This window comes from Haliotis rubra, unplaced genomic scaffold (assembly GCF_003918875.1).
Source record: "Haliotis rubra isolate DU_JTF1 unplaced genomic scaffold, ASM391887v1 Scf426, whole genome shotgun sequence".
NCBI lineage: Eukaryota > Metazoa > Mollusca > Gastropoda > Lepetellida > Haliotidae > Haliotis > Haliotis rubra.
The window spans coordinates 159670-185670 of NW_025767109.1; the positions used below are offsets into that span (position 1 = coordinate 159670).

The 26001-nt window shown below is 38.7% G+C and overlaps 1 protein-coding gene across 11 annotated transcripts in view; it reads left to right on the forward strand.

Annotated features, from left to right (window-relative positions):
- Window positions 1-25852, forward strand: part of LOC124288818 (DISP complex protein LRCH3-like) — a 111567-nt gene extending 85715 nt beyond the window's left edge. For 4 of the 11 annotated variants that reach the window (XM_046725361.1, XM_046725364.1, XM_046725370.1 and 1 more), the window contains 5 exons: window positions 1091-1212; window positions 2409-2435; window positions 6569-6706; window positions 7182-7259; window positions 13354-14645. In XM_046725361.1, coding sequence (XP_046581317.1) covers window positions 1091-1212; window positions 2409-2435; window positions 6569-6706; window positions 7182-7259; window positions 13354-13530 — 542 coding nt within the window. In that variant the 3' untranslated portion in view covers window positions 13531-14645. Of the gene's footprint in view, window positions 1-1090; window positions 1213-2408; window positions 2436-6568; window positions 6707-7181; window positions 7260-13353; window positions 14648-18680 lie in introns of those variants that run through there. The other 7 variants (XM_046725365.1, XM_046725371.1, XM_046725366.1 and 4 more) reach the window with 6 other exon arrangements.
- The last annotated feature ends 149 nt before the right edge of the window (window positions 25853-26001 follow it).

Genomic DNA, 26001 nt, shown 5'->3' on the forward strand with positions numbered 1-26001 from the left:
CTTTAAATCACCTTTAATATATTAACATATCATGAATTATATGTTATGGTGATGTACACCATATTCTTTTGTAATTTATATAATCTTTTTAAATCTTGTTTCACAATAAATACTTAACAATTCATTAAATTCATAAACACACTTTATTTGGCATGATTTTAAGTTTTCATGTATTCTTTTGAAATATATTTCCTGACCTAATGACGACTCTGTTTCCCGTCATGTTGATTAGCATGAGATAATAATAGCTGTGGCGTATTCACCTTATGAACTTTGGCAGGATGATTGAACAGGGTTTGTAGTTTGATTTGGATGTCTAGAATTCAAGGCTTTTAGAAAAGTCTGGATTAAGAGGCCTTCTGTTGGTTAGCTGGTTGTTTAACACCACACTAAGCAATATTCTAGCTATATGGCGGCGGTCTGTAAATAAACGAGTCTGGACCAGACGATACAGTGATCAACAGCATGAGCTTCAATCTGTGCAACTGGGATATGATGACATCTGTCAACCAAGTCAGCGAGTCTGACCACCTGATCCCTTTAGTCGCCTCTCACGACAAGTATGGGTTGCTGAAGACCCAACTCTAACCCACATCTTCACGGGTCAGAGGCCTTCTGTAACAAACAGTCCTAAATAACTGAGTCAGTGTTCCTTAGACCCAGTGGGGATTTTGGATTTGATGCCTGGCAACATATGCCGCTGCTAATATGGATAAAGTGGTTGGACTCGGTGACTTGATTGCTTGTCACTGTACACAGACAACCGGTGTTGTTGCTCATGATATCAATCACAGGATTGTCTGGCTCAGACCCAATTACATACATACTGCATTCATATAGCTGGAGTATTGATGAGAGCTGCAGTAAAACAAAATGAAAATCTTGTACAACCAGAGAAATCATGCAGACTCTGTAAATGTTACTTAATTTGTATGGTGGTCATAGCATGTACTCCATTGTGTGGTTCTGTGATTGAGAGTAATAAAATCAGCAGAAACTTACAATCCCTGTTCAAGTCTCCATACTGTTGTCTTGTGACGGACAAGGAACAGTCACCTCTGTGCATGTTTTGTGTTTCTTCCGGCTTCAGTGCTGTCCCAGGCATCCATGAAGTTGCTGGAAGAGTACAAGGATGCCGACCCCAACTTCACAATTCGCCGTCAACACGATCAACGATTGGAGGAGATCGAGCAGATTGAACAGCTCAGGACGGTTAGTGAAATTACAGAAGTAAAAAACATCTATAGGATCTTTGTATAAGGTCGATATAACTTTCAAGGCTTAATCGTAGAAACTAGTGTCATAGTTCATTCACGTATTTAGTCTGCATTTATGGCTTGTCACAGCAGTCAGTGCTGGTAATAGGAGCCAAGCTGCCAGCGTACATTATTACCAGTAGGTCAAGCTACAGCCATTTCATTCCTTCACATCATCATCATTTCCCTCCAAATATGGCTTTGTGCTTTGACTCTCGACAGAATGATGTCATGACTTCGTAATTTATAAAGTGTAACCATGGTAGCAAACATTCTTAGTTCAGTACCGGCTGTAAGATGACCGGGTGGATTGGATTGTAATTATAGCCTTCAGACAACATGGCTGATAATCACTTGAGCCTTTAGTTGAAAGGTGTCATCATCCATTCTCTTTGAGTCTTGAAATAATAAGGTCTCATTCCTCCATTAGTTCATATTGATAGTCATTCATTATCATGAATGGCATCAACTACCACATGGCTGAAAGAAAAGTTACAAGTGTTTGGAAGGTTGGGGTCAAATTGAACCTTGTCATGTCTATATTGTGGTGTGGTCAAAATTCATTTCCCGAAATGTAGGACTTTTTAAATATCACTCCCTTTAATTCCCTTTCTCTCAGGCTCTGGTACTGATGACCATGAGTTTCTCTCCAGGTCTCATTGTGCCCATGACCTTGACCTTGCAATAGAGTGCTCTCTTTCTGTCTTGTAGAATTTTGAACTCTGTAGTAAGATTCTCTAGTCGTTGCCTTGGCCACTGAGTTGAATTAACCTTGAATTTGCCCTTGCCATTGGATTAGTCGTGAATCTGTCAACTTAATTTAGATTGTAAGATCGATTAGTTAACTGTGCTAACATAGAATGTAGATTTCCTGGCTTGTCCATTGTACCAATTCTGTTTCATGTGTTTTTCTTCTGTCTGGAATGTTATAAATTCTCTGAACTGCTGACAATAGAAAGTATACTTCTGTATAATGAAGACGCAATAACTTACAAATGTCTTGGCATCATTTTAAGTATAGACAATCCACTAGATTACAGAACTAGAACTGTACCAGAAACATTTAATTTATGTTCTAAATTTTATGATTTGTGTGATTTTTTTGTTTGTTTCACTTTTTTATTGGCTTTGTATTTTCTGTATCACCAACAGAAAGAAGAATTTGTGGTTCTGAGAGATGTAAGTTTGTTTAAGCACGGTGTTATACCCCCAAGATATGAGGCATGGCACCACAGTGAACTATTTACCTGAAACCACTAGTTTGTTGTCTGAATGATAGGTCACCATTCAGTGTCACACTATAGCCCACAAATATATGGACCTTTATGCATGAAGAAAACACCATGCAAAGAATGATGCTGTTCATCTGGGATAACAGTCTTCTGCATGTAGGGAATGTGTGAAGCCTATTTCTGGTGTCCCCTGCCGTGATATTGCTGGAATATTGCTAAAAGCGGCGAAAAACCATACTCACTCACTCACTCTGCCTGTAGGACCAAATGTTAGGGGATAAATGCCATCCCCAGTGAGGGGCGATGGGCTAACCTAGTGGTTAATGCATTCATCTACATCCCAAAGACTCGGGTTCGATTCCCCACATGGGTACAATGTGTGAAGCCCATTTCTGGTGTCCCCTGCTGTGATATTGCTAGAATATTGCTAAAAGCGGGGGGAAACCATACTCACTCACTCACTCACTCACTCTGCATGTAGGGTAAAAGCCGTCCCTGGTGAGGGGCGAAGGGCTAGCCTAGTGGTTATCGCTGATCAACCCAAAGTCTCGGGTTCCATTCCCCGCATGGGTACAATGTGTGAAGCCCATTTCTGGTGTCCCCCGCTGTGATATTGCTGGAATATTGCTAAAAAGGGCCTAAAACTCACTCACTCACTCATCCCCAGTGTTCTCTGCTGGTCACATCCTTGGTTATTCTCTGTATCAGTCTCCTGTCTATTGTGGACCATCATCCATAACAAGGACCCACTCGCCACCTAGCTTTGTTTTGGAAGTCACGGCATAAGCCTGATCTGTATTATTAAATACCTTTCTAGTGAACTGTGTCTGACCATTCTTAATATCAGCTTTGAGTAGGTCTTCCAAATCATGGCTTCATTTAATAAACCTTCACTGTGTAATGCAATCTCACAATGTTCTGAAAGAACCTAAAATGTTTCCCAAAGCACTATGACAATAGAGTAAAGTCCTTCGGCTATGTCATGTTCATGGTTCATTTAAGGCATTTTGCAAAGCTAGTGGTTCCACGGCTGTTTTGTATTTTCATCATTGGACATCAATCTTTTGGGTTGTGTCATTCCTCTCAAAGTTAAGTTATGGTGGAGAATTTCTTCATTACGATGGACTGGAGATTTCATACAGTGGATAAGCTCAATGATGAAATTAGATGAATTGTGTGAAGATAGTATACAGATTGTGAATTTTGAAATACCAACTTTCGGATTGCTGTTGTACCCAAATTCATGGACCAATGGGCTTACATTGTTACACACTAATCACGTAAACCAGCTGAAAGATTGTGGATTAACCATGTATTCTCACCAATCCAACACTCGACTCTTCCTTCTCTTTCAACCGCTATCAAAGACATAAAAAACTTTTAGGTCTATGTTGTACCGTTTCCCTGAAACTAGTCATGTATATCATCTTCATCTAAAAGTAGGTACCATGTACTCTTTTCTTGATACTAATCTGGAACATCTTCTTTATGTTTGTAGTTTTTAGTCCCCAAAGTTGGTTAACAACCAGGTACAATTTACTCAAAACTGTGGTGAACAACTTCTTATGTATGTTGGTGTCTTTTTTTATTCCTAAATTTTGATAATATGTACTGTATTCTTGAAACTAATCTGTCATCTTGAATATGTCCACTGGTCTATCATAGAATCGTATTGTAATATTTTCCTGTGAACTAACCCAGTAGTGTGGTTGCTGTATTGAGTGAGGCTGCACAAGTATGAAGTCTAAAACTAACAGTAGTATTCTCTTACAACTAATCATAATCAGTGCATCCAATCTGGATTGCTGAAGCGAGTCTGACTCTTCATTGCTGATTGTGTTTCTTCGTACAACCCCAGAATGTTCATCATGTCTCCCGAGCCTCCGACATAGATCTTGTTGTATTTCACGGGGTTGTCTGGCCCAGTTGGGTTTTTAGGATATTGCTGTCATGAAAACTATCATCATGCTCATTAAGTGCTATCATCAAGCTACTAATGAACCAAACTTAATGTGAGATTATTTGTCACCATTTCTCTTCAAACAAAACATATGTTAATAAGTGGATGGTTTCTGTCCAGTGCCTCGTTGTTGTAACCTGGGGTCAATTGATGCAAGCTGTTAACAATGTTGAAAATCTTCTGTGCAGAGTTGTATACCTCGATTCATAAACATGGGAGTCCCCCGGGTCCCCTAATTATTAGTTTGAAGGGTCCTGTGAAGTAACAGTGTAGAGAACTGTACGTTTTGGTAATTTCTTTAGAGCTTGGAATGAATCATTGATCATGTGGACTGAGGGATGAGATGATGCATGTAACAACCAAACACTCAGCAAAGTCATAGATGTGTTGTGGGTACAGTGAATAATATTGTGCGTCCCTCTGTACGCAGTGAAATGTTACTTTGCAACCACTCAATGCAGTGGCTCAGATAAGCCAACATGAGGTGGTGAAGGTGCTGCAACCTTTGTTTCAAGTAGGTCTCTGGTAGTGTGCCAGGTCTCTGGTTTAAGTGTGCCAGGTCTCTGGTGTAAGTGTTCCAGGTCTCGGGTGTAAGTGTGCCAGGTCCCTGGTGTAAGTGTGACAGGTATCTGGAGACATGGTCTGGTGTAAGTGTGACAGGTCCCTGGTGTAAGTGTGCATGGTCTCTGGTGTAAGTGTGCATGGTCTCTGGTGTAGGTGTGCATGGTCTCTGGTGTATGTGTGACAGGTCTCTGGTGTAAGTGTGCCAGGTCTCTGGTGTAAGTGTGCCAGGTCTCTGGTGTAAGTGTGCCAGGTCTCTGGTTGTCTCTGGTCTAAGTGTGTAAGTGTGGTCTCTGGTGTGGTGTAAGTGTGTGTGCCAGGTCTCGGGTGTAAGTGTGCCAGGTCTCGGGTGTAAGTGTGCCAGGCTACTGTGGGGATTGTTACTCACACAATTAACCCTGTCGACCTTGATTTAATTGTAATATTGCTCACTGTACTAAACCTCACTCACTCTGTGATGTGAGTTCAGGCATGTTGTAACCGTTATGATGTTCCTCAGCTTCTACATAAGACAGGGATGTTTTACATTTATTGTAAACATCTTCCCTAACAGAAATTCCTTGCTTTTTAACTTGGAATCATATATGGTTTACTAAACCTTCACTCTTCACCTTCCATCAGTTAAAGAATTATCATTTAAACTGTGGTTTTGAATTTTGAACTTAATGATTACTGTGTGTATGGGTTGTGTGTGTGTCCATGTGATTAAAGGGGAAAATCTAACATGACAGTTAGTTGTAGGCAGAATAAGGTCAGTGCTTGGAGACAACGTTATGCCTCTGCCTGTTTAGTGGGATAACAATACAGTGATACAATGTAGTATATCAGATCCACATTATACACATTGATTTACACCCCTTCAGGGGTGGAAATAACCCATTGCCCGACGCCCGAGTCCAGTGGGTTTTTTTCTGTCGTGCAAGCAAATTTGTATATCACACTGTACCGGTGTCAGTTGATATTCCAATGTTAATTATGTTGTTTATTTAAAAAATCAACAAGAAAACGGCCGGTATAGTGTTAAAATTATCAGGGCAAGTGATTTTACATGTGCCACTGTACCGGAGTACACTAGCGATATTAAAGTTATTTCCATACCCTGGCCTTGCATTGCGATACATTACAAGTTTTATAAGTCTATCAAAATGTGAATGATAACACTGTTCAACAGCCTGTTTATAAATCTCTCGTATTCCCTGTCGAATAAATAATTGAACATTCCCAACGCCCTTTAGGCAATAAGTTTCTGACCTACAATATCCCATTTTCGCTCTCTGAAATCTAAAAACAAATGATTCTGGATTGTGATGTACCTGCAAGAAAAAAGAATATCAACTTATTAAAAAACGTACAGTATCGAATATATATTGTTGCATTCACTGTATCGGGATACATATCATGTGGTGACCCCAATGTATCATTACACCTGTATGTCTGTCTGGTGTGAATGTAGTGTGAAATGGCTCAGTGTTTGAAGAAGTTTGGAATTTCTGTGATATATAAGATATTTGTGTGTCAACCTGTGTTTGTTATGTAGTCATCTTCATCTTCCTTTACAGACGATCGAGTCCCGTCTGAAGGTGACGCTGCCTGAAAACCTACCTGATGCCTTGAAGGATGGTGTTGTGCTGTGCCACTTAGCCAATCAGATTCGACCACGCTCAGTGGGCAGCATCCATGTCCCATCTCCTGCTGTGGTGAGTGTGACTCAGACTGTTGAGTGAGTGAGTGAGTTGGGTTGATGTTTTTGTGAACAGTGTGCTCCAGTTATCTCATGTGTCAGCTTGATAAGGGAAGAAAGCCTGAAGTGGTGTAGGTCTCAGTTGTTTGCCACTTGGGTGAAAGATGAGAGCAAGGGTACGGTGCTGACAAGCCTAGAAACACTGTCATTGCAAACCAGCAGTCAAACACTTGATAATAGATTCCTGGCATGCCTAAGGGAGACAGCTCTGCAGAGCAAATTGCACAGTGCCACAGGAGTGAGTGATTTTAGTTTTACGCCACACTCAGCAATATTCCAGCTATATGGCGGCGGTCTGTAAATAATCAGATCTGGACCAGACAAGCCAGTGATCAACACCATAAGCATCGATCTACGTCAAGGGAACGAATCGTTTGATCAATTACAATCCTTTCAATGATGTCACTGAATTGTGTCTTCTCTCTTTTCAGCCCAAGCTGACAATGGCAAAATGTCGAAGAAATGTCGAAAACTTTCTTGATGCCTGTCGAAAGATAGGAGTGGACCAAGTAAGTTCTATATAGCTCTGTCAGGTGATACAGGTGTTGGAGGAATGGGTTATTGGCTGTTTATATGGTATTATACTCTTTAGTGTGTTGGAGCCAGGAGGTAGGACATTGGGCTAAAAGATAACTTATTGTGGTTCCATTAACCAGACCAACCATACTTTATGAAATACATGACAGGATGTCCCTGTTGTCAGGCTCGTGTTTTTAAAAGTTACTTCACAAGAATCATAATTAAAAAAATTGTAAGTGGAACCACAATAAGTATTTTACAGCTTGATGGAGACTTCTCCAGATATTACCACTTTAACATTTGGTTGAAATGAGACAAGCAATGTTACTTAGTTACTTAGTTCCTAATGTCCGCCCCCTGGAGTACAGGGCAGAGAGGAAGCTGGGAATGTTCTATGTCAGTCTGACAGGTAAGGGAGTGTTGAGTGTCTGCAGACTGGATACCAGCAAGAGTCTGATGAACATGTTGAATGAGTTGTCTGGCAATACTTATCTGTAGTCCACCGTCAGCCTCATCCCACGTTGCCATCAGTACATCATGTCTCTGGACAAATTGAAATTCTACCTGTATTGTCAGAAAAACTGTGTCAGGTAAAACATTCTCTTTGTGAGACATTGTGACGATGAAGGAAAAGCGAAAGTAGTGATTAACTGTGAAGGGAATTTAAGTAGTTCAAAGTAAGTATCATTTTATTACCTCTTACTGTCCCATATGTTACCAGAAGCAACATTATTTTTATCATACATATCAAGTAAATTATTCAAAGATTGTGGCCTTTTTGTCACAGTTAATTGAAAAACATGTCCTCTCTATCCAATGATGAATAATGACTGGTCCCTCAGGTGGTATATATTCTGTATCAGCTATAGACAGAGTTGGCAATGGTGGCGTGAGGGAGACGGTGGATGATTTCCTTTTAAGGAAAAGTTTGTAGTCCTTCATGAACAGGGGGTTTTGTTATTTCATGAACGCTTGATACCCTGCTATAGAAGTGACATTCATAGAGTTCATGGTCACTGCGATATGTGTTCTGGTGGTGACATTAAAAGGTAGTCCTGCATTGTATGATTGTAGACAAGTTAACAGCACTTGTGTAGACATGTTTCACTAGAAACTCACTACTAAAATGGCAGTATGAGCTTCAAAGGTACTTCACTGAAGGACACAAATAAGAGTCATCCAGAAACGTAGCTTAATTACTTGAGTGGCCATTACAATAATTACTGATAGCATCATTTAGAACCAGGCTAAGACTGTGCATTGTTTTCATCTTTTCTTTTGTACTGACGTCAAGAGTGCAACACACATGCTACTTTAGGAATCTTCTTGAATAATCTCTTCTCAATAACTGTGAAACCTGAGAAAACTGATACCTTTGTACATTGAACCCATGTCCAAGTTAAAGAGACAATTGATGTTATAGTATTGCACCTTGTACATGTGGGGCTCGCTCCTATCCTCACCATGATAGGCAATTGGCTGTAAGAGAAGACTCTCAAATATGTTGGAGCTCCGACATAAAGCTGACATAAAACAGCGATGCAACTGAACACTGTTGAAAGTATTATGAAACCTCACTCACTCACTCACTCACTCACTCACTCACTCACTCACTCACTCACTCACTCACTCACTCACTCACTCACTCACTCACTCACTCACTCACTCACTCACTCTTCACTCACTCACTCACTCACTCACTCACTCACTCACTCACTCACTCACTCACTCACTCACTCACTCACTCACTCACTCACTCACTCACTCACTCACTCACTCACTCACTCACTCACTCACTCACTCACTCACTCACTCACTCACTCACTCACTCACTCACTCACTCACTCACTCACTCACTCACTCACTCACTCACTCACTCACTCACTCACTCACTCACAGTGCTGACCAACACAGGTGGTAGTTCCTGATTTTTCCTCCTGAAACTCAAATTAACAGGATGTCAGTTTTCACAGGTTTCAATGCATGATTCGATAATTTCTTTGGACCAAGAAATATTAAATTTGCTCGACAATTTTTCTTTGTAATTTGCATGATATCAGGATAATTGTATTGAAAATATCACTTCTTTACTATTGCCATTTCCTATTTGTTGAGAAAATGTGTGTAACACTTTTGCTGTTCTGCATGTGATATTTCTTATTTCCTCTTTTGATATTTGTCTTCCTTTTTCCACTAACATTCTGCCTGTTCTCGCAAAACATATCAGATGTACTCTGGCAAGCTTTGTCTTATTGATTGATTGAAACATATTTTATTCAATTAAGAAACGGATTGGGCACAAGTTATCCAACTTAAATAAGCCCTCTCCACATAGTTACAACTGTATATTACAAAAAAGTTCAACAAGAGGCAGACAAAGGGTATAGATATGTACAGACAGAGTTATTTAAATCGTTTAGTGTTATGGATGTAGATATGTACACTTTTAAAAACATTCTGATTTTCGCTAAGCGAGAGACCTGCATTGCCATTTAAGATGAGATTAATATCAATACATGCTCTATTATTCACTATATTTTCTAAAGAGGTTAACTTATTGTCTTATTGTGACTTTGTTCTTTGTTAGGAATTCTATTACTACATTGCATATAAGATTATTTGTATCAAATTTTAAATTATTTTGATATTTCATCCAGAAGAGCCCAACTGGTTATTTGTGACTGAATTCTCTTGAAAGCAAGCCATGGTGTTACTGCACGGAAATGACAACTGGACTGATTGGAAATGGGACTGAACAGTCTGTCAGTTCTGTGTTGAAGCACATTATAATCTTAGCACTAAGATGACTGTAACCTTTTCTTATGGTCTTAGCACTAAGTGACAGTGACCCAGTGATTAATACCTAGGACTTAAGATCGTTGCACTAAGACGACTGGACCTATCTTAAAATCTGAGCACTAAGTGACAGTGACCCAGTGATTAATACCTAGGACTTAAGATCGTTGCACTAAGACGACTGGACCTATCTTAAAATCTTAGCACTAAATGACAGTGACCCAGTGATAAAGACCTAGGACTTATGATCGTTGCACTAAGACAACTGGACCTATCTTAAAATCTTAGCACTAAGTGACAGTGACCCAGTGATAAAGACCTAGGACTTAAGATCGTTGCACTAAGACGATTGGACCTATCTTAAAATCTTAGCACTAAATGACAGTGACCCAGTGATAAAGACCTAGGACTTATGATCGTTGCACTAAGACAACTGGACCTATCTTAAAATCTTAGCACTAAGTGACAGTGAACCAGTGATAAAGACCTAGGACTTAAGATCGTTGCACTAAGACGACTGGACCTATCTTAAAATCTTAGCACTAAGACCTCTGTAAATGTGTCTTACCTTGAAGATGACTGTAGCCCAATGTAATGGCTTTGGTCTAATATGACTGTACATTATATGTTGTTGACTGGTCACGAGGGGCATGGGTTGATGTACCCTCGATGTTTGTTTATGTTCCCTGAGCCTGAAGGGTGAGGGGAACATAAACAAACATCGAGGGTACATCAACCCATGGACCCAAGGGACCAGTGAACAACGTATTTATCTTACCGAACACCTTAATGTTAATTTTGAATTTGTTTTAAGCACGGGTACAAATCTTTTTGTAGCCATCTTTAGATTTTGCTGACAAGAAAAACAGATTTAGAGTTATCTCCCTTCCATCGATTTGTATTTGCAAAACATCGGTAATTTACGTACATCATACGTGATTCAATGTTATTCGAGATAAAGAATTACTACCACAAAGTACCAAATGAGTTGCCATTGACAGTGGGGTAAATTGAAATGTACCTCGCTTGTAAGCAGGGTACATTGAAACTAAAATAAAAGCGCTCAGCCAATCAGAAAGCGACATTTATGTGTGAGGTAAGATAATATTAGTTACACTGTGTTTTGAAAGGGTGTACGGAATTTACAAGGGTCTTACAGTCCCATACACCCTTTCAAAACTGTGTGACAAATTTATTACCCTTAAGATCTTTATTTAGCTGATCTTTAAACAACAACATTCAATCATTGGCAGAATGAGATGCAAAACGTTTCGTCATGATTTTTTCTGAACGTCCATAAAGGGAGATAACTCGGAATGGCTTAGTTTATGATTTTTTTTTATCGAATTTGAGGTTTTGTTAAACGACAAGTGAAATAAAGAAACACTTTATTTTTTGGATATACTTATTGACACAAACAAATAGGAAATTATGGCAACAATTTTATTACTCTGTTTATAACCATAATTGTACACGCCGACTCTAAAATTTCGAAGCGATCAGCCGTTTGGCAGCCACATTCCATCTAAGGTCAAGGTCATTCATACAACCCGCGTAGTGTGTCACATGACAGATTTGCCAGGGTGTACAGTTCGTACACCCTGGCAAATCCGCCTACATGGTTTGGTATGCTTTGGCCATTGACCAATCAGAATTCGACAAAGTTATCTTAAGGGTAATAAACGACTGTATTAAAGTCCTAGGTCTAAGATGACTTTACATAAAACTACTTTAAAGTCCTAGGTCTAAGATGACTGTAACCCGTCATGAAGTGAGACCCAGTTATTTTATCCACTTCTCTGATGCCTGAGCCTAATCAAATTCAGATGGATCTAGTAAGCTTAGCTAGTAGTTTTCAAATAAATACTAACATGAAATGAAAATGAAAGGATGCTAAAAGCCAAGTTTGGCTTGTCGACTACTTATAACTGGTCTGCCTAGGCAGTCCACCTACCATGTGTACGTGTTGTCTGAACCCACATCTGTCTGGGTAATGATAGACCCGTGAAGATCCGGGTTAGAATTGGTCTTCGGTAACCCATGCTTGTCGTAAGTGGCAGCTGATGGGATCGGGTGGTCAGACTCACTGACATGGTTGAGACATGTCATTGTATCCCAATTGTGTAGATCGATGCTCATCCATGTGGTTCTGAGACCTGCATCACATTGGGCTTTCCTCTTATTAAACCTGTCACAAACTGATAACTGGATTATTTTAAAGTGGTGTTGAACCTAACTCACTCACTCACTCATCACTCGCTCAAGTGCATCAATTTGGGCTTTCCTCTTATATAAACCTGACACAAACTGATAACTGGATTACTTTAAAGAGGTGTTGAACCCAACTCACTCACTCACTCACTCACTCAAGTCTACTTGACTCATCTATATGCATGTTCATTTTTTCTCTCTTTTGTATCTATTTTGTTTCTGGGCTTCAGTTTTAATCAATACAAAGCTAATGGCAACACGTTTCATTAATTCTTTCGGTTTGAATATTCTCAAAACTATTTTAAACAGTCAGTTTATCGTAAAGGACCCCCTACGTTCCACTTGTTGGTTGTCAACTAGTCTTTCGTTTTGACTGTTAATGTCATATGTGGTTAACCTAAGAATATGTCAGTGATAGTCACAGGTAGTCATGGTTACAATTTCCTCGTACTATCCAGATTTGAGAAATATCTATATTTTTTAGTCTGTTTTGCAAATATTTTTTATGTTCAACAAATAGTTAAGATTACAACATTTCTACTAACACGATATATTATGCTTTTAACCTTTTATTGCCAGGGAATAAATCTTTATATACTCTAACATGCTTTGATATTTTGCTGCTTATGTAAATCTGGGTTATTCTGTGGAAATTAATGAAACCAAGCTGAATTCATTCATAACAACTGTGACCTGCATGATGGATGTTTATGTTATAGCTCATTGTATTGTTTATTTCAGTTTACCAATGCCTGCACTTGTCCATCATCCTATGTTGCAATCCCAGCATGCTGTTGTCAAAATGGCTGACTGATCTGTTGCACAGTCTTAGCTTCAGGGAGAATCTCAAAACTGAAAGTTACTTGCAAGATAGGTCTAAAAATCTCAGTCTTTTAAACAGAAGAAATATCTAGACAAACTAGTATATTTTGTAAACAGACAGTATTTGGGTCTTGTTTGTGGAGTGTTGAGTTGCTGTCCTGATTTGATGTGATTTTAAATTATCATGTTATTGAAATGTTAAATTCTATGTATAATTTTAGGACTAGGACCAAATGTTTGCGTCCTGTTTTTCAGGCTGACCTGTGTGCATGTGAAGATATAGTGGAGGAAATTCGACTTGCACGCGTCGCTAATACTGTGCAACATTTAGTCACCTTTCCACGACTAACATCTGTTGATTATTACGTGACATACCTCTGTATGGCCATCCTCTGTCTCACATGCTTTTTCCTCCTCCAACCGCCTGTGTAGTTACTACAGAAGACAAGGTCTGCGGGCATCTTTATACGTGTGATATAGTCCGTATTGACCATGGCTAATAGAACAAGTAACAAGGGAGACAACTCCAATTTGGAGACTTACCAGTCACTCTCATGCATGTGATATAGTCTGTATCGACTTTGGTCGAATTGAAAGTAACAAAGGTGACTACTCAAACTTGGAGACTTAACAATCACTTTCATGCATGTGATGTAGTCTGTATTTAAAGGTCAAATCAAAAGTGACAAGGGAGACTACTCAAATTTAGAGACTTTCCGGTCACTCTCATGTGTCCAATGTAGTTTGTATTGACTGGTCGAATTGAAACTAACAAGGGAGGCAACTCAAACTAGGAGACGTGCCTACTGGTATATGGTCCAAATAAGGTTATGGTCAGTGGTGTTTTTCAAAGCACATTTCACCCATGAATATTTCTACTATAAGAAAAGCATTTTTTTAAAACTACAATTCAGGAATAGGCTGAAGGCTGCATCAAACCATCTGCAGCCATGATTTGGTGATTATCCAGTTAGTAATCAGTTTTGATATGAACGGTTAAGCTTGTGCAACATTGCCTATATTTCACTCTGATTTTGACCTAACCAGAACAATCTGGTTTGAACAGCCTGGCTACTACAGCACACAGCCAACACAGGATACCATGGCCTCATTTGTTGAAGTTTTTTATCTTCTGAAGCACAGATATGTTGCATGAAATGCATGACATTAACCTCTCCAGTGACCAGTGCACACTGCAGTGTATATGAGGGTGTAGATCATTTTATGTATGCCATGAGATCAAATGGTTAGTTCTCATTGGACAAAAGCCATAAATTTATACCATTATTACCACATTCTGATATATTTGCTGTTACAAAAGGGATTGTCATGTGTGTTCAGTAATGATAATAATGTGCATACCGTGCACAAGCTCGATTCTCCACATGGGTACAATGTGTGAATCCTTGGTGTCCCTTGCCGTGATATTGATGGAATATTGCTAAAAATGGTGTATTACTAAATTCACACAAAACTCAAAGCACAATTTCATTTACCAGGCCAATGCCAGTTTGCACACAGTTTTTATTCTCAGCTCCTTGTGGAGTGGGGCGGTGGGGTAGCCTAATGGTTAAAGCGTTGGCTCGTCACGCCGAAGACCCGGGTTCGAATCCCCACATGGGCACAATGTGTGAAGCCCATTTCTGGTGTTCCCTGCCGTGATGTTGCTGGAATATTGCTAAAAGCGGGGTAAAACCAAACTCAGTCAGTCAGTCCTTGTGGAGTATACAAGTATACAACCCAACATAATACCTGCTCAGAGGGGCGGTGGGGTAGCCTAGTGTGAAGCCCATTTCTGGTGTACCCCACCATGATATTGCTGGAATAATGCTAAAAGTGGCACAAAACTAAACTCACTCACACATACTCAGAGGCTACTATGGACCCTTGTGTTGATTTTGTATGTTGATAATGGTGCCTGGCTGTTCGTTATCAATGTTCATTGCCTTCAGATTTGTCAAAGAAGCATGTTGCTATTTATGATAAATTATCACTATTGATCCAACAGTATGTGTAGAGGAAGAAAACATGCAATACTCAAAATAATATGCTTGGTAATATACTCACTCAAACTGATTAATTCCTAGATGTGTCGTACTAATTACAGTGCATGTAGCTAATTACCGGTATTTATAATATTCTCCTCCCAATACCCCTGACCAGAGTTAAGCCATGTGTAGGATGTGAATGAAGCCAATACTATTTTGTGGCACTGAAGTAAGGATGTTGTTAACTATATATGTTGCCAAATTTGATTGGTTGAATCAGTTAGCTGTTGTATGATTTGAGCCAATCAAACATTAGCAAGCTGTGATACATTGTCACCATGCCTTAGCTGTAGTAATATGTTGTTGATGGTTTATAGACTGTCGTTTGAATACCAATCTGGCTTTCATTTGTCTGGATCTGCCCCGGGATGAGATATCTGTACTCAAGCTTCACTGAAACGTGCAACTAAGCTATAAAATATTCTACAGTGAAACCACAACATTGTGTTTGGAACCATGAAACCATATTCAGGTATCTTGAATTCTACTGGATGGCATTAAATGGGAAAATCAAATACAAAATAAACAAACTTGAGAGATAAAAAACTTGATTGTGTAAAAAAATAATTAAATTGCTTCATGTCATGTGACGTTTAGTTATTAATTTGGTTTTGACTCTCAGTATACTTTGATCTCCACGTCACTGTTGCTGATCCTGAACATATAACTACCTTTACCGCAAGTTTTATCGTCTGACTTTGAAAGAAGACGGGTCACATAATGACTAAAATTCTGGGAGCTACCATCTTTTAGGTGCCCATGTGTCTATAAAATTCACAGAACTACCATCTATTAGGGGGACGACATCTATTGTATATTATACTGGCACTGTCAGAGTTATCTTTCCTTGGTAATAGTGCTAGACCATTTTCATCTCCGTGCCCGTTTGTGCTTAGACAGGGCCCAGTCGTAAACATGGCCACGAGAGGGGTACGAGACGCCATCCGGCTTGCCGGAATGACACGAGTAGTTACGAATGGTATTGAGTTTAACAAAGTTTTAGATGGTGTGGTTTCACTGTAGGGTCTCTGTATACTTTGTTGCTATGGTGATGTGTCGCATTCCTCAGAATGCACCATAATAAAAATTACAATGGAATCATGGAACATAGTTATGGAAGACCAAATGTCTGCTGTTTCAGAATTCAGTATCACACTAACCCAGGTCCTGCTTTAACAATATCAGTATTTTTTGAATATTTGGATTGTCACTTATCAAAGAGAATATTTAGCATGTCTGCTTTCAGTTGACTGCTTATTACGAACCTTGCTAATTTGTATTATGCAATAAACAGCGTATTGATATTTTGCCATGAGCTGAAGGTGTGTACGTTGTAGATGTGTGTAGATGGCATCACAAGTGCAATGATGAACTGGATTCTTGTTACTGTTAATCAGTTGTCCGACATATGCAATGTAGCCAAGTGGCGTTACTGTTTATGACTTGTTGACTGCTGTAAATGATTGTTGTTGTAATCAAAATATTTTGATGTTTCGTAACTATAACGTGTGTCCCTAGCTTAGCAAGAATGTACACTGTATACTCCCATTTTGTCAATGTCATGATCTTGTCATAATATCGTGTTTTAAAGACATGGTTGAAGCTCAACATATCTAAGGTAGTTTACTGATTATACATGTCAAGGCATGCAAGGGTTTCTTATTAATCCTGTTGTTCTCATAATCTACTTTATACCTTTGATGTATTGCCAACAAAATATGGTTATACCCTATTTTCGTATTCCATTTTGTGCTCAATTTGAACTACTTTGTACATTTTCTTTTATTCTGTCTTGTCCTTTTATTTGATACCGGCTGTGTTCAGCTGTTTCCTAGTTTTCAAACAAGAACAATCATCAAAACATTATGATTTAATATTTTTGAGTGCCATCAAACATCAGCCTTAATCAAAGCAATAGCTTGTTTGAATGTTGAAAGTGGAAATGGCAAATTACAAGGGAGTGATGTATTGGTGCAGTCTAAGTAAACTTAGGCTCAGTATTGACACTTAAGGACATTGTGGCTGTCGTGTACAGTACAGGTGTCATGACACCTGATGGCAGGGGTGTACTGTACAGGTTTCGTAAAACATAGTGTCTGGGGTGTACAGTACAGGTGTCATGACACATGCTGTTGGGTGTACAGTACAGGTGTCATACATATGGGTTGGGGTGTACAGTACAGTCGTCATGATTATGTGGTTGGGGTGTACAGTACAGTTCTCATGACACATGGATGGTTTGTACAGTACAGGTGTCATGACACATGTGGATAACGTGTATGGTGTCATGACACATGTTGATGGTTTGTACAGTACAGGTGCCATGAGACATGTGGATAACTTGTATGGTACAGGTGTCATGATACATGTGGATAGCTTGTTTTGTACAGGTGTCATGACACATCTGCATGGTCTATACAGTACAGGTGTCATGGCATGTGGATGGCTTGTACAGTACAGGTGTCATGACACATGTGGATGGCTTGTACAGTACAGGTGTCATGACACATGTTGATAGTTTGTACGGCACAGGAGTCATGATGTTTTTCAGATTTGCTCGGGGATGCAGTTTAAACGTGTGTGTGATAAAGAGTCAGGTGCGCATGTTCTGATGTAGAAAGTTGACCTGATGATTATTGTAAGCTTAGACACTGGTCATATATGATATATTTTAAGAGAATGTAGACGCAATACAGGGAATGCACAGTTGAATACGCAAACAAGCGTCATTTCTGCTTTCATGTGAAGAAACATCAATGTATCCCCACCTCATTACATCCTGTTATATGCAGTGTGCAGATAGATGTACTTATTTGGTAAACATCACGATTTGTTTATTTGATGAAACAAATTTCATACGTTAAATTTCCTAAGTCAGGGGACAAAACCTGTGCTTGTATTACATGTTAATTTGTTGGGTCACCTTTACTGTTGCATTGATGTTGTGATGGCGTTTTAGATCCTACGGAAAATCTGTTGTTGAGAGTGTTATTGTTTTTGTTGCTTGTGATACTCTATCGGGATCAATGTTTATATGCTGCACATTCCACTATCTTCCCTCTTACTTTAAGAATCATTCCGGCTCAGTAACATTCATGCCAGTCACTGTGTTTTATAATTGTTTCCTACAACTAATTAACTATAAATTGTAGGACAAGATGATGATAATGATGATGATGATGATGATGATGATGATGATGATGATGATGATGATTTCACTTGACTATAATTACCTAGGGAGTTATGACATACACATTGTTTTCTTTGAAGTGTATGGTTGAAATATATATAGTATGGCATCAAGATTGCTAATGTTAACTTATACTAATCCCAGAAATGATGGAGAAAGTAGGGAGTTGTTAATCTTACCATGAACAGGTCACTTACCATTTAGACATTTAAACAAGTTTTATCCGACACAGAAATTGTTCATGTCCTTTGTATTTTGCATGTACATTGTTATTCATAACATTTTGTAATGCTTTGCAATGGTATGCAACTATTACTTATTTCAATTCTTTTTAATCCTTTCAGGAGCAGATATGTTCAGCTCACGATATTCTTGAAGAGAAGGGTATTTCCCGCGTGGCAATCACAGTTGCTGCCCTTGTCGCCATAGGAACCAACCCCAAACAGTCGGCCGTATGACAATTGGGCGAGCTGCTAGGGGCCATTGCCTGTCTATTTATAGTGTTGGTGCTCTTCCTATCAGCCTCGGAGCAAATGGGTGTTCCTGTCTACCCCTATGACTAGAGTTTTCTCCCTTGAAGACAGCCTAGAGTTGTCTCCCCAAGGGATGAACTAATGTTATCTGACCATGAGGTTCTCTGGGGTTCAGACATAAATGGGTCCACCTTTGTTGGAGTTTTTGTGCATGTGATACTAACGACTCTGCCAAGCATAAGCATCTGAAATATTAATTAATAACATATTTGTTTATGAATCACATGTACAAACAGGAGTCAAAATGTGTTTTGTAATGCAAATATCCATCTGATATCTCTAATAATTGTAGCATAATAGCCACATTTTTCTGTGTAAATTTTGCAAGAGTTTTTCTTAAACACATGAACTCCCCCAGTAAGTGGAGGGTTGGTTGGACAATGGTATTACATCACATTTTGGCTCTAAATCCTCCATGTTGACAAATCCCTTTGGCTTGATTAGGTGTTCGTTCACGCGAGAGGGGTCTGTAGTGAGATACTGATTGGGTAAAGGAATGCGACAAGAACTGTATATATTTGTGTGTAACTTACATGGCTGTAAATGTGTAAATAAGGCCGCAAGACTTACTTAAGTGCAAGTCACATTTTCCGTACAAAAATCAGTGATTTTTTAAAACAATTGTAGACCATTGATGCTTTTCTGAGGACCAATACTGACCGTACCAAAGTGTTTAGTTTGACTTGTTATGACTTATTTACTAAAGGGTACGATTAAAAATGATTAAAAAAAGAAGTTATGCGGACTTGAACTTAATCGTAGTCAGCTGAGATACACACATTTGATATAAGCCCATATGCAAAGTGCATGTTGTTTAAAGAAGTCACTGCCAAACCACATTTGCAAGTCTGAGAGAATTGCAGTTATTATTGATGTATCCATCCATACTGAAATATCTAGTCATGAAAAATGGTTCTATGAAAAACAGGTAGTGACGCGCTTATACTCTCTGTGATTATATAATATCATGCCTTATGTGAATATCGATTTTTATATCAACTGTATTCTGATTCTGTTCCATATTCTACATTGTATATCCTTAATATTCTTATTTTTTCTAACTACTTCATTTATTTGAATACATACTATGAGCCACATGTGAATGTGATGTCTATGTTCGTTACTGACTGACACAGAAGTCTTAGCATTCCTTACCCAATCAGTTGATTCCGAGGTTTTGTTTTGCTTTGCAAGGCGGCACAGGATTGACTGTACAAAGTTGTAGAAAATAAGGTATTATTTTCAAGTGCAATAACATTGGTTTTAAGACAGAATTCTATAATATATTGGATTTGCTTCAATGTCCTTTAAACCTCTTGAAATAAGTTCAGTGTTTCATTCTTGATTCAGGTAATCAATAGAATTCTTCTCAAACACAACATACTTGTTTACTAAGAATTGACTACAGAGTTAGTGAGTTTGTTGTTAGCATTTTTGTAATATGGGTCCATGAATTCACAGCACTGCTGTCTGTTTGGGGGATTGTTGGTAAACCTGGTTTATAATTATTCTAGTGTTATTTCTTTATGTATATTGCTGAGTGCGGTGTAAAACTAAACTCACTCACTCACATTTTATTTATGATCAGAAATAAGTACATCAGTGACCACAATCAATTTCTGAACCTGAATTTATTGACAATCAGTTTACTGGACATTGAAGCGTTTCTTCACAATCAAAACCGATGCATACATTTCCCACACATGCCTCAAGAACTTTCGTTAGAATTTCGAATTTGTAACATTTAAAAAAATGTTTCTTGATTTGATACTGTTTACATTTGTCTAATCCTTCCCTTTTAATGACATTTAAACTTGATTTATGCCCCTTTAGTGGTTATGATTTAATGTTTGCTTTGTTTATTTTCATGTCATGCCTGTAACATTGCATTTTGATGGTTCTGTTCTAGCTGTCGCTCAAGGGGCTATGTTTTGAGGCTGTGTGGTGTATGAATTAGGAGGTAATTAGTCCAGCTCACCAGACCAAACTAATCAGAAGTTACTAGATGATTAATCAACAACCACCATGAGACTAGGGAGCACTTGGATGTTTCGTTTGTTCACACGGGAGAACACAGCACTTCACTGTCGTGGGCTGGGTGGGGCTTGGTCATATCTTGGTGTGGAATCTGTGTTAAGCTTGGTCGTACCTTCCCGCTATCTAAGAGTCATGGAACTGGCATGATGACCCTATTTCGTACCCAGGTCATTACTTGGTTTATTTTCCGACAAAATCATACATGAGACTCCCATGTTACATTTCTACTTCCTTGCTAATCGAGAAGGAGTAAATCAAAGAAGTTTAACACTGTGAAACATAGCACCATCATGTCGCAAGGAAATGTGTCGACACTTTGGTTCCTGGTGTTATTACATACTCTCCAAGTGGAGAGACTTGTGAGGACATTCTGTGTTCCAAGGAACTAATCTTGCTTTGGTGTGCAGTGAAGGGTCATTTCATACAATGTATATTTTCAAAATTCATATTTTCACTGGTAATCAGTATACATTCATCCACAATCTGAAGGTGATTACCCCTATTTAACGGATATTCCAGTTTACATTCGGGGGATTATCTGTTGATCCAACTCATGTTTACTGACAGGAATTGTCAAATCCACCAGCCAGTTCATCACACAGATTCCTACTCAAGACTATGACGGCATATAGTGGGGAAGGTTTGGGGACACATGTTAAGCAGGAACAGGCAATTGGACAAAATTACCGACCTAGCAGCTGAATTACATCGGCTTTGGCCAAAACTGGGACATGTTCGAACTTAATGAAGACATGTATGACATCTCTTCTCTCAGTTTGTACATGTCCCCCGTGTATGTAACTGACTGTTGACATTACTGCAACTATCACGAGCTTCCAGATTAACTCTTCACCCTTTCAATGAACACGCCTGTAAGTGTTGCCAGTGACTAGTTAAGGCTTGGAGTACCATGGCGTCATGGTCTTGGCATTGTCTCAACTTTGTTTGATTTGAAACCACTCCGCCAAAGTGGCTGCCTACTTCAGTGGATGATAACACTGACAGGGTGAAGAGCTGATGAATATTACTTGATGGAATCCACCTTAACCCTTGTGAAACATGTTCCATTTGATATTTACTGCTGTAAATTGAAGCTGGTAGTTAAAGGGTTAAGCAGTAGTTCCATGTCTACTGGTGTTCTAGCTTGGAGTAGCTCACTACTGATGTCCAACTGCTTATTGTCGTCATCATCGTCAGTTGTTTAGATGGATCAGAAAATAATCATATCATGTATTGCAGTCTTAATCCTAGAGGGCAGTCACTTTATGACCAGGAAGATACATTGTCGACATATTCAAATCACTTTGGTTCACCAGCTACTTGTAAACAGACGTAGGACAACCCTGCTGGAACCTGCCATCTGTTGGGATGAAGTATACAAAAGTAATGAGTCACCATTGTGGTTTTCCAAGGCTGCTCACCAGGAAGTCATTTACACATAAGATGCTCAAATCAGATTGGATTTAAAACATTCAGATCTACAATGTGCTTATTCTGTTCCAAGTTTGGCGTCTTGTATTGGGGAGAATCTGTAGGATTTGTATGGGGACAGTGGGAAGTGGTTTTAGAATCATCTAATTTTTCCAAGGTACGTCCGACAAACTATTTAATTACTTAGCAGCATCGAAGAATCTTTACATTTTCTCTATGAACACAGCAATTGTATTGTTTAGGTATTTTCCATGAAATAAAGATTTCACTATTTCACCAATCTGTCCCCACCCCCATATAAATCCAATGGATGCTCCCTTACAGCTCCAACTTCAATATGTGTACAACAATCTGCAAGTTACCACACATTCCAGTGCAGCATTTCATTACCCTCATTAGTTGGGCTGTTCTCTGAAACATACATGTGGAGGTCTTTCCATTCAGTTCATAATGTCCCTCATTGTAAACTGACTGCCTTCTAGGACGAAAACTGAACACATAATACCTGTTACTGTGTGTGTAAATATTTATGTTTGTTTTTGGAGTTCATAAATTACAATTTAGAATGATGTACAACACCATGAAATATTCACCCAAATATGAAAGTATATTATACATTGGACAAAAAATCATGTATCAGTATATTGAATAAGTGTTTGAAAGTAAGTACAGAAGTCAAGGGATCCATGAAGCCCTGGTGTTAACAGGTAAAGATACTAGAGGGAGACCCTGTATTCGGATACGGCAAGAGGAACTCAATTGATCCCTGACTTAGAGATGCCAACCCTTACGCTTTTATCGTAATTATTACGATTTTGACCATTAAATTACGCCATTACACTTAATCTGCGAAAGTTACGCTTTTCTACTCGTTTTGAAAATCAGTTAAGTGGATAAATTTTCACAGGGAAGTGTTTCATAACGCACAGGTGCAGGGGTTCAGAAATGGCCTTGCACCGATAGGAATTGCTTACTCTTAGCATCGAACTCATTCCAATTAACTTGCAAGGAATTAAAGTATGTTGAGTCACATGACCAACAATTTTTGATGTATGGAGATTCATTATGATTGGTCACATGTGTTTCTGTATAGAATCTTCCTTTCGTGAAAACGTGTACCATGTTGAAGCGATCGGCAGACAAGTATTACACTTTTTAGCTCCAAATTACACTTTTTGACCTCTAGTATTACACTTAGGCCCCAAATAGGGTTGGCATCTCTGCCTGACTGGACTTAATTTCAAACACTGCTAGTTAGAGGCAGTTATGATCCATCCACCATACACATGTAAACACATTAGTCGATGTTTAGTACATGAGGACTAGGCTAAAGTAACCGTGTAATCAAGCATGGTGTTACCACCTGTATATTTGTTTTCTGTTCATTTGACTGTTCCTTTACTTACACTGAAAACCAGCCTTGTTTTGCTTCACCGTAACCCAGCTACAGAAGGCAAGCTTGCAATGCTTACGCTATTAGGTGTGGATGCCTTTTTAGTCACAAGATTCAGTTCAATGCCATGATCAAACCAAGTTTTATATCAGTTGATAGTTTTGTGTTCTGTTACAGTCGGTAGTTTAGGATATATGTGAGTTTGAAGAAATATCAAAATAGCACTTTCCAAAGTGAAGGTTTTAAGATAAAATCATTGCCATGGCAACCATTGAATTCAGATATATTGATACTGTAGCTAAAAAGGCATATCTGTTTGTTTTGTTGTAAATGGTTTTATGTAATTTTTGTAGATTTCATTTCCACAGTGTACAATTTTTATATGAAAGGATTATATGATTTTCCTAAAGCACTATGATTACATCCACAAGAACATTTGTAATCACCTGGCATATCCCTATTTATTATTGTAACTTAATGAAAGGAAAACAATGTTTTTGTGATGATATGTTTTGTACCTTCAGACACTGCCGGTGGTCTCAATGTTAATACCCATTCCCCATTTCATATAATGGCATGATCCTTTTATTACTGACCATGTATATGGACCGGTCCAAGTATTTCTATGAAATGGGTGACAGGATTGCCTTATTGACATTTAGATTCAATCAAATATGTTATTTGTTGGTCATGTAATCCAGACATATTATTCTTTCATTCCAGGACTATTTTTTGCATTAACTGGTTTTGATAAGCTAGGCAGATATCAAACTCTTTATAGATTAGCAAGTACTTGGATGTCATTTCATTGGAATATTCCACATTGGATATTTATCGGGTGAGCTCATTTTTGTACTGTAGGGGCAAGCTGGGGGTGCTATTTCTAGGAACATGTGTATCATGAGATTTTTTTATTGTAATTCAGTGTTTTGAGTGAGAAGCTACCATGGAGTGATACAATGGTATTTGAGGAATATCCAAATACTGCTTTAGTCAGTGTCCTATGCATCTAGTCTACTACTGTCATTGAAGATAACCAAGTGATTCCTCCATACAACATGCTCTCAGCGCCCAGTAGGATGACTAATTACAAAGGCCATGACCAGTTCTCAACATGTCTTTTGATGTAATGAAGTTAGTGTCGCCAGCGTTGTATTTGTCCATCTGGCTGTAAATGAGGACAACCACAGCCTCGTCAAGTACTCATGGTTGAGAAGTGGACCATGGTCGTACCTTGTTACTGGTGACGCAGCTGCCAGGCGATGAGACTGTGTGGTATGGAGGCAGCACTGCATGTGTTTTGTCTCGTGTATCCTACACTGTATATAGCATAATACAGATTTCTGACTGGGTGCTGCTATCTCCATCTCCATGCATTGGTTACTGCACTCACAAGACGGTTACCAGTTTCACATACTGGCATATTTCCTCATTAATTTCTGAAAGGTCTTTCTCTGTTTCATCACAAGCTTTTCAGAAGTTTTCTACAATTAGGAGATGTAGTTGAAATAAGATTATTTTTTGTAAGCAGTTTCTTCAAGAATGTAAAGATGGCAGTGTGTAATGAAGGGATTATTTGTATCTTGTTTTGTCCAATGACCTACTGACTTTGTTAAATTAGTAGACAGATTTAATGTTTTCAAAATATGTATTACAACTAATATTACCAAATTGTTTGGGGTTTTTATGTGAAAACCAGGTACTTGAATAATAAACTGCCTCTGTTTACTTTAGTGTTGTTCCGTTTGGCCGGTATATACATATGTAGATAACATGTGACAGTTATTTGTACGTAGGGTTTGATTTCATTTCTTTAGAAAAGGGAGTTCAATTGAGAAAATCATTGTATAATATTTCCAATCAGCTTGGTGGCAAACAGTTGAGAGTATGCTAGTATTTGTGGTAATTCTGATTTTCAGTGTAGTACATTCAATAAATGTGATGTGACTTGGATCTGTCTCTATAGCTGTGTATGATGCACCAGTGTTTTGTATGACCTGTTCATACTTGATTTTCTGTAACCATAGTTACAGATGGCCGGAATCAGATCTGTACTGATGATATCATGTTTAATATTCAGTATGAAGCTGCTAGCCTCAATAAATAACTCTTGTAAATATTACTGTCCAGTGTTCTGTGTGTTTGTTCAGTCTCAAGATGTGAGTCTTAACTGTCAGATTCATCATCAGTCCTTTATTACAGTTTACTGATGATTTCTTGTCAGTCCACCTTAAAGTGAATGTGGATTTACACTGCTTTTAGCAATATTCC